This window comes from Akebia trifoliata, chromosome 16 (assembly GCF_017979445.1).
Source record: "Akebia trifoliata isolate Shusen 1 chromosome 16, ASM1797944v1, whole genome shotgun sequence".
In the NCBI taxonomy this organism is placed as follows: domain Eukaryota; kingdom Viridiplantae; phylum Streptophyta; class Magnoliopsida; order Ranunculales; family Lardizabalaceae; genus Akebia; species Akebia trifoliata.
The window spans coordinates 20,879,062-20,892,100 of NC_141390.1; the positions used below are offsets into that span (position 1 = coordinate 20,879,062).

Sequence of the window (13,039 nt, forward strand, 5' to 3'; positions counted from 1 at the left end):
TTCTTTAATCCTTTACGTATTTCTTCCCTCATTTTTGTTAGTAAATGATGTAGTGCCATTATTGGATCTTGCGCGCTAGAGGTGGGTCCATTGGTAAGGGAATCGTTGGTTCTCCACGTCCTTCACATCTTGTCCTCACAATGTTAGTCATTTTTCTCCTTGTAACATTTCCCACAGACGGCGCCAAATTGTAGATACAAAAATTTACTTTACCTTGTGATTCTCACTGATATAAGTACTTTCCTTTTTCTATGCTCATGGGAGGACTTGCAATAAAATCATTCTGACGCCCAAGTCAAAATTTGTAGTACAATTAGTCTAGAGTATTTTTAGAGAGGGAATTGCATACCTTTGTGGTGTGATGCACCCTTGTATTTATAGGGGTTTTTCTGTCCTTAGATTTTCCTGAATTTTCTCCATGATTCTCGTATGAGTGGTTACGCTTTCTTGGAAAATTTTCTTGATTTTTGTGAAAGCAATTACATATTCCTTGTTTTGCGGGATTTGTTCCGAGCTCTACGCTTTTGAAACCTGACAAACCAACTTAATAGTAGGTTGGGTGATCGGTTAAGTTACCACATAGTTCAATTCTTTGATAAAAATTCCTCGAGATTTCCATGTGTCGTTTGCTCAAGAAATTTCCTCCACAATTTTCTAACTAGAAAGTGTTCAATTGATTAATACTTGGCTAATGTTGCATGGACAAGGAACCATAGAGTCTTTTTCTCAAGATACAAAATTGCACATGTGTAGTTGTGTATCTCAAGAAAAAGAATCTATGGTTCCATGTCCATGCCACATCAATCAAGTACTGACCGAGTGAAGATTTTCTAATTAGAAAATCAGGATTCTTCATTAAAAACTCAATTTAAAAAAAAAAACGTAAAATGTTTTAACTTTTTATCATGAAATGCTGATTTATGATTTCGAGGGAAAAGGTTTCAAAGCCATGCTTGGGTGATAGGATTCAAAACTAGTTGAGGATTGACTCAGGTGATTCAAATCGGACTCAAGACCTAAAAATCTGATTCTTGAAATCATTCACGAAGCCAACATCTCTATCAAACAAGCACTTTTACAAAGTTGTATCAAATAAACTTTTCAATATTCCAGCTAGCAAGCAGATTTTGACAGCAAACTTCTAACAGCAAAATCTGATAGCAGATTCTGACAGCTGTATCGATCGGTCCTAAGCTACAGGCAACGGTATCTAACCATTTCTTCCTAAAAACCAACTGAAGATTCCAAATCTGTTTTCTAGCTTTAGTTGTGTTTGTACTGTTGGAGAGGGTTTGGCCACAAAGCATTGAAACACTTATCATCTCTCCCCCTCTCTCTCTAATGGTTTCCCACACTTCCTTTCTGCAACTCCCTCCACTCCCAACATCTCAATCTCTTCCAACAACATCAAACCCAACAAACAGATTAAGACCCAATTCAATTTCACATAAAAAATTAGATGGTCTGACTCTATTTTCATCAACTCTTCTCTCATTCTTTACTCTTTGACGTATATTTATCGTCTTAAATTTTGTGTTTTTTATTCAGGAATCTCTCGCTACTCTACCATGACCTGCTCTTCTTCAAATGGGCGAGGACCCGAATCGATAGACAAAGACAGCCTTAAGAGCGTCGAACGCCTTCTCGAAGAGAAAAAACGCTCAGAGTTAGCTTCCAGAATTGCCTCTGGTGAATTTACAGTTGAACGATCTGGGTACACTTGGTTATACTTCAATTCAATCTATCTTGAGCTTTGTGTTTTAATTTGGGTTGTTAAAATTATCACTCTTTATTTAATTTTGGGTTTTTAGATTAGAAGTTTTTCTGTACCAATTGAAGGGTGTTTTGTCGAACTTGGGTGTACCTTGAAAGATTATGAATTTCTTGTTGAAATGGAATGATACCCACCAAGACTGTCTGCATTCAAACAATCTGGTTTCCCTTTATTTACTTCAATTCATTCTATCTATCTATCTATCTATCTATCTAAGCTTTATGTTTAAATTTGGGCTGTTTTTCAAATACCTTTCTCTAGTCGTGTTTCATTTTGGGTTTTTTGGGCAAAAGTTATCTGCCTTCATTGAGGAACATTCTGTTGAAATTGGGTGTACCTGGAAAGTTTATGGATATTTTTTTTGATAATTAAAGTTTATGGATTTCTTGTTGAAATGGAGTGATATCCACAAAGAGTAGATGCATTTGAACAATCTGGCTATACTTAATTATACTTAAATTCAATCTATTTATCTATCTTGAGCTCTGTGTTTAAATTTGTTGTTTTTTGAATTCTTTCTATTTAGTCTCATTTAATTTTGGGTTTTTTTTCTTTGAAAAGTTTTCTGCCTCCATTGAAGGGGTTTCTGTCAAAATTGGGTGTATCTGGAGAGTTTCTGGATTTCTTATTGCGATGGAGTGATACCCACGAAGAGTATCCGAAAATTCCACAAGCGAAAGGAGCGATCAGTGCCATAAGAGGACAGGCTTTCTTTATTCCTTTGTATGAACTTTTTCTCACTTATGGTGGACTATTCAGATTGGCATTCGGTCCAAAGGTTTGTTTTTTTTTGTTCTTCTTCGTATGTACATTTTTTTTGGTTGTTGCTTTTCTTTTTAAAGAGTAATCAGTGTTTAATCAATTATATGATGATGATTGTTGCAGTCCTTTTTGATAGTTTCTGATCCATCCATTGCTAAGCATATCTTGAAGGACAATTCCAAGTCTTATTCAAAGGTAGATTTTTTGAGAAAAAACATTTTTGTTTGTTTTAGTTGAGAAAGTGCCTTGCTTGTACGTCTAGTTTAGCTTCTTTGACTCCTCCATGTACAGGGTATCTTGGCAGAGATTTTAGATTTCGTCATGGGTAAGGGACTGATCCCAGCTGATGGGGAAATCTGGCGTGTTCGGCGACGGGCTATTGTCCCAGCACTGCACCAGAAGGTAATCCAATGGTTTTGTCCCTAATATATATATATGTATGTATTGATGGGTAGGCTGGACTTGAACTCATGACCCCAACTGTTCTTTTATGGTTAACTTTTGATTATTTTCTTCTTCTTTATTTTGGGCAAGTGAACTATCTTGCGATATTACAATCTATGTTGAATTGGGATTTGCTTTTGGTCTGACTTCTGTAAAGACCAATCGCAGTTCAGTTTTTATATTTTTCTATTTGATTTTCCATTTGTAGTATGTAGCAGCAATGATTAGCCTCTTTGGTGAAGCTTCAAATAGGCTTTGTAAGAAGCTAGATGACGCTGCTTCTGATGGGGAGGATGTTGAGATGGAGTCCCTCTTTTCACGGTTGACATTGGATATCATTGGCAAGGCATTGTTTAATTATGATTTTGATTCTTTAACAAATGATACCGGAATAGTTGAGGTACTTCTTTATTTTACTTTTTAAACTCTGTTGGTGTTTGAGTTCTACTTATTTCTGTTGAAATTTCCTTGAATTTGCTTATCACTGTTTCTTTAAAAACCGTCGCTTTACATATCTTTATATTTGAATACATTTGGCATGGATAGGCTGTTTACACGGTATTGCGCGAAGCAGAAGATCGGAGTGTTTCACCAATTCCTGTCTGGGATATTCCAATATGGAAAGATATTTCACCACGACAAAGAAAGGTCACAGCAGCTCTGAAATTGATCAATGATACACTCAATGATCTCATTGCAATATGCAAGGTAATCTTACATCTAGTAGTTGATGATGTTGTTCCAATGGCTCTAGACGATCAATATAAGCTATTTTGTCAAGGGGCTCCTAATGTTTTGTACTTGGATGCTCTTCAGTATAGGTTGTGAAGTTGTTTTGCAGTCCATCAGTTCTTGCTGGATAGAACTGGATGAAGGGTTTAGTGACTTTGTTTGTTCTTCTTAAAAACCTTTCTCATGGATTCAAGACCAAAACTTCAAATGTTTAATGTCTAAGTTTGAACTTGGATACAGTTGAGTGTATATTTTCCTCCACTCTTGGGTGAGTCCTACCCCAGTTAAGCCCTGTGATCCTCTTATATTCATAGTTTTCCTCTTCTCCAACAGATCGGTCTTTTGGAGTAGTTGGTTGGTTAACAAGGAAACAAGGAATCAAAGCGCTGGTTCGTATGGGTCACGGGTTCAAATCTTTCCACCCTTATGGGTGAGGGGAAGTGTTGAGTGTTTATTTTCCTCCACGCTCGGGTGATTCATACCCCAGTTAAGCCTCTTGGCCCTCTTATATTCATAGTTCTCCCAACAGATCGGTCTTTTGGAGTAGTTGGTTGGTTAACAGATAATGTCCTTCAATGTCTGCCAAACAATGACATGGGTACCAAGTTTTGATTGTACCTCAAGTGTCCAGCATTACAACCTTTAAAATTGCTAACACCAAGTTCCTCACTTCTCCACATCCCATTTATCTTCCTTTTAAGTTGGAGGTTTGTCGTTTAAGAATTTAGCTCTTTTGTGCAAGAGTCCTGTATATACAGTGGTGTGAAAGATATTCACTAGGCATCCACCATTAATATGGTAACCAAGTTCAGATCTGTAAATAATTCAGTGGGGTGGGGGTCAGTTCGGTTAATATGGATAAATTCATGAAAATTTTGGAAGAAAAAACATTCGAGTGGAGGGAGAGTAAAAAAAAAATTGCGATTTTTCCCAACTAGCCGATTAACTACTGATTTTTTGGTGGGCCCCTTTTCGGCTATTTTTTTCCTCTCAAATTTTCACCAAACTATGGTCATTATCACTCTAATGGAGGATACTGCATGTCAATTCCATTAAAAATGGCTGAAGTTTTTCTTGATATGTCCAACTGCAATGGCATTTCCTTGCATGTGTTCTGCTAATTTGTGTAGAGTGTATCTTGTTCTATCATTGTCTATTCAAAATAGTACACCTAATGTTTAGTTTCTCTTCCCAAATGATTTGAAACTTCTAGTTGTCTTTACTGATCCAAAAGAAAGAAACAGAGAAAACTTCTGTTGGTTTGGATTAGCAGAGCTTATTTCTTTTCCTCATAAATAAAACAATATACAATATCTTTGTCTCTTGAGTGTCAAACCTTCCTCCAAAGTTCTGTGGTATCCAATACATAGTTTGAAACAAGGCTTGCTTCATGCAAGCATAACCAGCTACTACTCGTGTAGTGCTTGCTTTGATCAAGACAATCTTTCTTCCCTCCCAACCTTTTATATGTCTTATTCTTTCTGATGCTCACATTAGTGGCAGACTGATTGGAGAAGTTTTAGATTGCCTTCTTGTGTATGGGAATGCCAATATGAGGACATGGTACCTTGTCTATTGGAAGGTGGTGTGCCTTTCTAAAGAAAAAAGGGGATTGGGGACTAGATGCCTTAGGGAGTTTAGTATTGTCCTTCATGGTAAATGCTTTTGACAACACTTACATTGGTGGTCTTATTTGTAGGGGGCTCTGTACTCCGAATTTTTGTAGCGTGTGTAGGAGAGATGGAGTCTATGAGCATCTTTTCTTGTATTGCTCATTGGTCCGGGAAATTTGGATGTATTTTTTGGATCTCTTTGGTGTTGTGGCTTGTTTTCCCTTGTCAGTAAAAGGCCTCTTTGAGTCTTGGATGGGTTTGGGTTATTCTTTCATGTTGGCTAAGTGAATTCGGTGGTCTCTTATTCCATTTGCCTTGTGCTTGGGCCTATGGAAAGAAAGGAATTGTTGTATTTTTTTATGGAAAGGAGGCTTCTCTAGATGGTATTACTGTGTTGGTTAAAGGTTTTTTGTTCTATTGGTGTAAAGCTTTTGAGCAGTTTTAAAGGTGTGTTCTTCGAGGATTTCATGGGGAGATGGGAGTAGATATGTTGATTGGTGTGAGGAATCTCGGGTTCCCTTGTAATTGTGTCTTTTGTACATCTTGTTGGTCATCTCGACCACCATGTTTTAATACTATTGCATTTACTTATCAACAAAAAGAAATTCTACAAACACCTTTTTATACAAACATGGGAATCATAAGATTCAAAATTTTGGAGGCATTATAATCATGGACAAAAAGAAATGTGAGCAAGGGAAAGATGGATAAAGGGAAAGGAAATTAATGAAACACAAACATCAGGTGCAAGGGACATGCAAAGCACAATGATAATTGAAAAGAGTTGAAAAAAGGAGGGTCGAGATTGATATGGCAGGTCTGAAACTGGGTCTGACATTGACAATTTAGAGTAATTCCAACACAATCTACTGGCAAGCCAAAGAACATATTTAAAACCATTGTCACAAAGAACATCGAAAGAAGAGACAAAGATCAGGTGAATAAAATCAAACTTGATCCAAACAAAAAACAAAGTGGAGATCTGTGATTAACTGAGGACAGCTCTTTAACTCTTATCAATCTTGACCCAATCTGACCATAATTCCAGCTGATGTTAGCAATGGCGTGGCCAATGTGCAAGAGAGTTATACCAGTTCAAACTTCAAAATTCTTAAAGAGAAGAACCAAATCCTTAATGATTCAGGAAACACTTGGATGTTAAATACAAGAATGTCATTGAATAATGAAAGGGACAAAACTGTGAATAAATCGAACATATGTAACAAGCTAGATGCTTTCTCTTACATCCAACGACGGATTGCAACTGCTATTCTATCCTTAGTAGGCATTTAGCTGCTATTCTATCCTTAGTAGGCATTTAGCATCACCACAAAGGCATGATTCTTCACATGAAATGCAATACCCAGTTTCTTGGCTAGTGTGTGGGTCAGCATTTAGATACTGTTGAGTGTATATTTTCCTCCACACTCGGGTGTGTCATACCCCAGTTAAGTTGTGTGACCCTCTTATATTCATAGTTCTCCCCCTCCCCAACAGGTTAGTCTTTTGGAGTGCTTGGTTGGTTAACAGATTCCAATATGCATGCACTTATTCAGAGTGGGTGCTGTACATGTATTTGGTTGTTCAATTGGATTTGAATCTGTTTTTGTATTTGCAGAGGATGGTAGAAGAAGAGGAAGAACTGCAGTTTCATGAGGAATACATGAATGAGCAAGATCCTAGTATTCTTCACTTTCTTTTGGCGTCAGGGGACGATGTATGACAGAATTTTTATGTTTCAGCAGTTTCTCAGTTACTGAGATATATTTTAAATTATTGGATTTTTCTTGCTCTCCTAATTGAACATCTAGTTTGTTTGTAGGTTTCAAGCAAGCAACTACGTGATGACTTGATGACAATGCTTATAGCTGGGCATGAAACTTCTGCTGCAGTTTTAACCTGGACCTTTTATCTTCTTTCCAAGGTTTTTTTTTTTTCTGGAACTTGAGCTTTGTTAAACGTGAGCTAGTAGTTGTTGTATGTGCTGATGTGGATTACTGAACACACATATTTAGGACCAAGGTTTAAAGGATCATGTCAAGACAATGTTTCAGTCTAGAGAAACCTATACTCTCAATCAATCCATTCCAATACATACCTATATATTCCTGAAACATTCAAGCTTTTGGGGTCGATGTTTCGTATTGGTCTTGGCCAATACTGATGGGTATCGGCCTATACATTCCAATACAAGACAATATTTTGAACCTTGGTTAGGACTCACTTGAATGTTCCTAAATCCCTGATCTCTGTAATTCCTCCACCAACCGAATTAGGGTTTGAGCAAACTGCAATCATCACCTCCACTTCATTTATCCCTCATCACCACAGTCACCACCACAACCAACCCTAGTACCACACTTGTGACCTCTGCCATCACAGCCACCGTCACTACACCTTACCAACATCAAAATAAAATTCTTTTTTTTTTTGGAAAGTCTACCTACATAGGATATAAATGTTTAAAATCTGAATAAATCTTTTTACTTTTCAATTACAGGAACCAAGTGTTATGGCCAAGCTACAAAATGAGGTTGGTTACATTGTTGTCAATGGTATTTACCATACTACTTTGTGATTTTATCTTTACCTCTCTTTTTTTCCCCTATTTTAAAATAATTTTGGCTTAATTAAATTTTGGTTTTTAGGTCGATTCTGTTTTAGGTGATCGCTTTCCAACCATTGAAGACATGAAGAAACTTAAGTATACAACCCGAGTAATCAACGAAGTAAGGACTAACTATCTACCTTACAATACATCTTCCTTCACATGTACAATTCTTTCAATTGTATTTTCATTCTGTTTATGCATCCATACTTACCTGCTCCTCTCTCTCTCTCTCTCTCTCTCTCTCTCTCTCTCTCTCTCTCTTGCTGTTTTTTGTTCTGCAGTCCTTGAGGCTCTACCCACAACCACCTGTCTTGATTCGTCGCTCACTTGGGGATGATGTGCTTGGGAAATACCCAATAAAAAGGTGTTTTGGTTTCTGATCAAACCTTCGTAAATATTTCATTAAGGGTGTGTTTGATTACCCATGGAAAATGGACTGGATTTCCATTTTCCCTTGTTTGATTGTGTTTTTTCCATGGAAAATGAAAATCCACACTTTTCCACTCTCATCTAAAAGTCTAGTAAAGTGTGGATTTCATTTTCCCATGGTTATAAGTGGGAAAATGAAATCCTGGAAATAGGTGGGAAAATGAAATTCACCCCAAAATTCCACTCCCAGCAAAACCCTGATCTAGTCATTTCTTCATCTTCCTCACCATGACCACCACCACCACCTCAATCACCATCACCATCGACCTCCTTCGTCACCGTCGACCACAGCTTTCCACCCTCCTCTCTTTCTCTCTCTCTCTCTCTCTCAATTGCGTTGTAAGTTGGAACATGTATGTGAGATGGGTTTTGAGAAATCTGAGTTCAAAAGCTTGAATGATCTCGAGTGCTTCCTCATACTCAAGTACAACAAATCCATTGAAGATGTAACTCACCTTCGATTTCTCTTGGTTCTTCCAAGGTACAAGTACAAACTCCTTTCCAAAACACCACCTTCTCTCTCTCTCTCTCTCTCTTAGTCTCACAGTCTTCTAATGTCACTCTGGTACAGAGTTTTACTCAACTTTATTTCTATTTAACACCGCCACATCACCCACACATTAACGCTACCTAAATTTTAGGGTTTCTGTTTCTCCCCAAATCAAAATCACCCAATACGAAGTCCTTCCAAGACAATGAAAAGGTCCCTCTCTTCTTCCTCTTCCTCTTTTATTTTTCTCATGGTATTTTTCCAGGTAGTAGTCAAACATGGTATTTTTAATTTCCATATTACCCATTTTCCCACCATATTTTCCCATGGAGTTTGAAATCCATGGAATTTCATTTTCCATGCAATCAAACAGACCCTACTTGTTAACTGAAATTTCTTATGTTCTTCCTTTTAAATTGCTATTTTTGAATTGTGCTTAGTTTAGTCATGAAAAGTGCCACTAATTAACATCACTCAAGGAACAATGTTGATTTAATAACCTCCTTTATTTGTAGACGTCCTTACTTGAATCGGAGCTACAAATTAGTCATTGAAATGAAATTTTTTGAAGAGAGTGAATTTTTAACAACTCCATGACTCCTAGGATGTCTTCATGGCTTCGTATACAACCCTTTCTATGATGGCTTCCTTCACTTGCTTATGTTTGTTTGTTCATTTAAATACTTGTGTTATGTATTAAGGTGCATGTAGTTAATGCAACATGGTTATTCTCATTTTTATGTATGATATAGTTGTTTTTAGCTATAGGGCTCTCAGATATCTGGGTCAAAATTTACAAGCTCTTATATATTAGACGGTTGGATCGTCCAACATGATATTTATGTGGACCTTACAAGTGGGAATACAAATTGTGAATAAGTACATACTAACCCCACACACACCGTATATGCCAAACCTGAAAAATAGGAATATCTGTTATGCCCTCACAAATACCATGTTACCTTTTACACCTTCCTACTTCCTTAAGCTATAAAATTTTCTGGATGGTGAATTTTTTTACTTGTTTTATGTTATATCCTACAGTTTATCATAAAAACAGTCTCATAATATTTTTAAATGATGGGTATATGCATGTCCTGTATAGTGTTTAGCCTTCGTATGTACATTACTTGCATTTCGTTGACTTAATATTTTGTTTCTAATTGCTATGAATTACTAAACACTAAGAATGCTTGTTGTTATTCGTTAAAGAAATTGAAGTTGTTTTAATTTCAAATTACAGGGGTGAAGATATTTTCATTTCTATTTGGAACCTCCATCACTGCCCTAAACATTGGATTGACGCAGAGAAATTTAATCCTGAAAGGTGGCCTCTAGATGGACCAAATCCAAATGAGGTCAACCAAAACTTCAGGTTTGTTTATTTATTTATTTATTATTATTTATAATTTTAGCTCTCTGTAGTACTAAGCCCATTTTTTTTATACAGTTGGGGGATTTGTTATTGAAGTTCTTGTTTGTTGTTCTATAGTCCTTTATTCTATCTATAAAGTTAAATCCATCTTCTATGTGCAGTATATGTTTTAGCAGGATTGTTTAAACAATGAAAATATTATTTCCTCATTGATCATATTTGCTGGATTTCTAATTATAATATTGTACTCGTTTTAAACATTTAGCAAATCACAGATTTTACCAACTTACCAAGTTGACACCTTAAACTTGATTGTTTGTTTGAGTGAAATTTTTTCATGCTTCATTCAATGCTGTAATGTAACCTTGTGCTGAATAGAAAGATACATGTGGAATGAACACATAAGCTTTTGTGTAATTTGTTAATTCTGTCATATAACTTATCCATATTGTGAAAACTGTGGTGATTCATAATCAAAGATTCCGTGCATTATTTTATTACATGCATTGAAAATAGCTGGTGAGGTCCAAAGCATATTTTCATTTTGGAATTTTGCATTCAAGGTTCCTTGGTGTTGAATGGCAAGCTGATTTTACCCTATAACAACTGGGGACCTCAATTATTTTCATTGGACTTTTGCTTTGACCAAATGCTTCTGATAGTTTTCTTGACAAGTTATGGTTTTAAAATGGAGGTGGTTGTCGTCTGTGATGGTGGTGGTATTTTGTAGTACTTACCTATTGGTGGTAGTTATTCTTGTAGGGTTTTTCTTTTGGTTTCTCATTGATAAGCTGTGATTGATCCCATGAAGCCAACGTTTGTTCTTTCAGTTATTTGCCCTTCGGTGGAGGACCACGGAAATGTGTAGGAGACATGTTTGCTTCATTTGAGGTAATCTTTCATCAATGTAGAGTATCATAGAGTAAGGAAAGTGGCAAATGCGTAATTGGTTGTTAGATGTGCTATGTTAACTTTTCTTCTTCTCAATGTATCAACTAACTTCCTGCTCTTTAGCCATTGAAGCATCTAAATTTCAAGCGGCCAAATAAATTTTATACGTCGTTTCTAGAGGATGCCCTTGCCAACCCCCCTCACTCACTTATTACTTCATCTAGGTTGCGTTGCAACGTGTTTCTTCCAAAGAGTGCTCTAGTGTGATTAAAAAAACCATTAACTTCAGATCCATGTGGAAGATATTACATATATTTTACATTGCTAATCAACTTGATGCAACCCTCCCTCACCTGGTATTGGACATGCATGAAAGCCTAAAGCTAATGTAGTCGGGTTTTGTTTAAATGAATTTATGGGGAGCAAAGATACAAATGTTTGAAAAGCTTCAACCTAGAAATGCGAAGGATTCACTTCTATGTGCTTGCAAAAGTAATAATAATAATGAGAGAATCTAATAGCACATACATAAAGTGTGCTTCTGAAGGAAAAAAAAACCATTTGAGGTTTTCTATATGAACTCCAACTTGAACCTCTATTTTGCAGACTGTAGTAGCAACTGCTATGCTTGTTCGGCGGTTTAACTTTCAAATAGCTCTTGGAGCACCACCGGTAAGTCTTCTGCTGCTCACCTACTGTTATCCTTTCTGAATCAATCACAACCAAGTTTTAAAATGTCGTATCGATTGAGTGTTTTGGTTAATTAAAAATTAGATACGGTATCAGCCGATACCGTTACATTCCAATATATTTCGAAACATTCAATATTAGTGTCAATGTTTCGTATCGGTCTCAACCGACACCAATACGTATCAGCCAATATATTCCAATGTTTTAAGAGAGCTTCTATTGCCACACCAACTTTTACTAATGGCACCCCAAAATGTATGCTAATTCTTTAATGCAAACAAAGTATAAGACATAACAGAAAAAAGGTAACATCAATCCATAAACAGGTGGAGATGACAACGGGTGCAACCATTCACACAACTGAGGGATTGAAGATGACGGTTACACGAAGGATGAAACCTCCCGTATTTCCTACACTGGAAACAACAATGTTAGAAGTAGATGGTGCAAATCCTCTTGAGAAACCTTCTCAAACTGTAGTGGCGTCTGCGAGCATCTCCGAAGTGGACTAGCATTGTCGTTAGCAAAGTCAAGTCTCTCCATCTCGTTCTTTAAGAAAATGGTCTCTTCAGATCTGAATTACCATCGACGTTGGGGTCTCTGACAATTCACATTGAAAATTCCTCGGTCTTACTATCTGAAGCTATCTTCTAAATGGCTCAGTTGTGAAAGGTCAGGTTCTGGTGTTACAAAGCAGTCAGAGTTGGGTAGTGGGGAAGAGAGAGGAAGCGGTGACGTTCTACTTTTGTTGCTTGTATTTGTCCAGTATCACTTCCACAATGAAATTTACAAATTATGTTTCCCAAACATCTTCTATTTGAAACATTTGTGTTTTCTATTTGGATTCTGAATAAAATGGTTTCGACTGCCAAATAAATTTCAAGTAGTGAAATACACATATAAAGCATGTTTGGAGGCTTAAACAGATGATATTAAATGCATTGCAGTCAGTAAAAAAACTGGACTTGCACACCATGTATTCAAAGGGGGCAACAACTTGAATTCCATATATATTTTCCATCCAACACTGTTAAACTTAGATCTTATGCTAGGGGCACCCAGACAAAGGAGGGTTGTATTTGGCTGACAAATGATGCAAAAAGGGGTTATATCTTGGTATGGTAAGGGCTTCCAAATCTTTTCTTCGACCTCTTATTTCTGTAGAGATTTCAATTTGTTCTTTTAGTATATTTGCACAAATTAAATAAAATTTCCTTTTTAAATCACC

At 36.6% G+C, this 13,039-nt stretch overlaps 1 protein-coding gene across 3 annotated transcripts; it reads left to right on the forward strand.

Annotated features, from left to right (window-relative positions):
• The first annotated feature begins 1,070 nt into the window (after positions 1 to 1,070).
• On the forward strand, positions 1,071 to 12,815 carry CYP97A3 (cytochrome P450, family 97, subfamily A, polypeptide 3). Of its 3 annotated transcripts, none has more exons than XM_086427802.1 (16): positions 1,071 to 1,206; positions 1,549 to 1,723; positions 2,336 to 2,552; positions 2,660 to 2,731; positions 2,828 to 2,938; positions 3,189 to 3,380; positions 3,527 to 3,688; positions 6,944 to 7,042; positions 7,148 to 7,249; positions 7,826 to 7,858; positions 7,974 to 8,054; positions 8,218 to 8,300; positions 10,099 to 10,230; positions 11,061 to 11,121; positions 11,728 to 11,793; positions 12,138 to 12,815. In XM_086427802.1, exons 2-16 carry the CDS (start codon positions 1,569 to 1,571, stop codon positions 12,321 to 12,323), a joined length of 1,752 nt encoding a protein of 583 aa, XP_086283928.1. In that variant the 5' UTR covers positions 1,071 to 1,206; positions 1,549 to 1,568; the 3' UTR covers positions 12,324 to 12,815. The 3 variants fall into 3 exon arrangements, with proteins under 3 accessions (XP_086283928.1, XP_086283927.1, XP_086283929.1); XM_086427801.1 differs by lacking the exon at positions 1,071 to 1,206 and adding an exon at positions 1,243 to 1,462 and having other exon boundaries at positions 1,549 to 1,714; XM_086427803.1 differs by lacking the exon at positions 1,071 to 1,206 and adding an exon at positions 1,253 to 1,462.
• Positions 12,816 to 13,039: the final 224 nt, after the last annotated feature.

Coding starts and splice junctions, on each gene's coding strand:
- CYP97A3 (XM_086427803.1), top strand. CDS start 1,342: ATGGTTTCCCACACTTCCTTTCTGCAACTCCCTCCACTCCCAACATCT. Junction 7,859..7,973: donor TGGCCAAGCTACAAAATGAG/GTTGGTTACATT, acceptor TTTGGTTTTTAG/GTCGATTCTGTTTTAGGTGA. Junction 11,122..11,727: donor ACATGTTTGCTTCATTTGAG/GTAATCTTTCAT, acceptor TCTATTTTGCAG/ACTGTAGTAGCAACTGCTAT.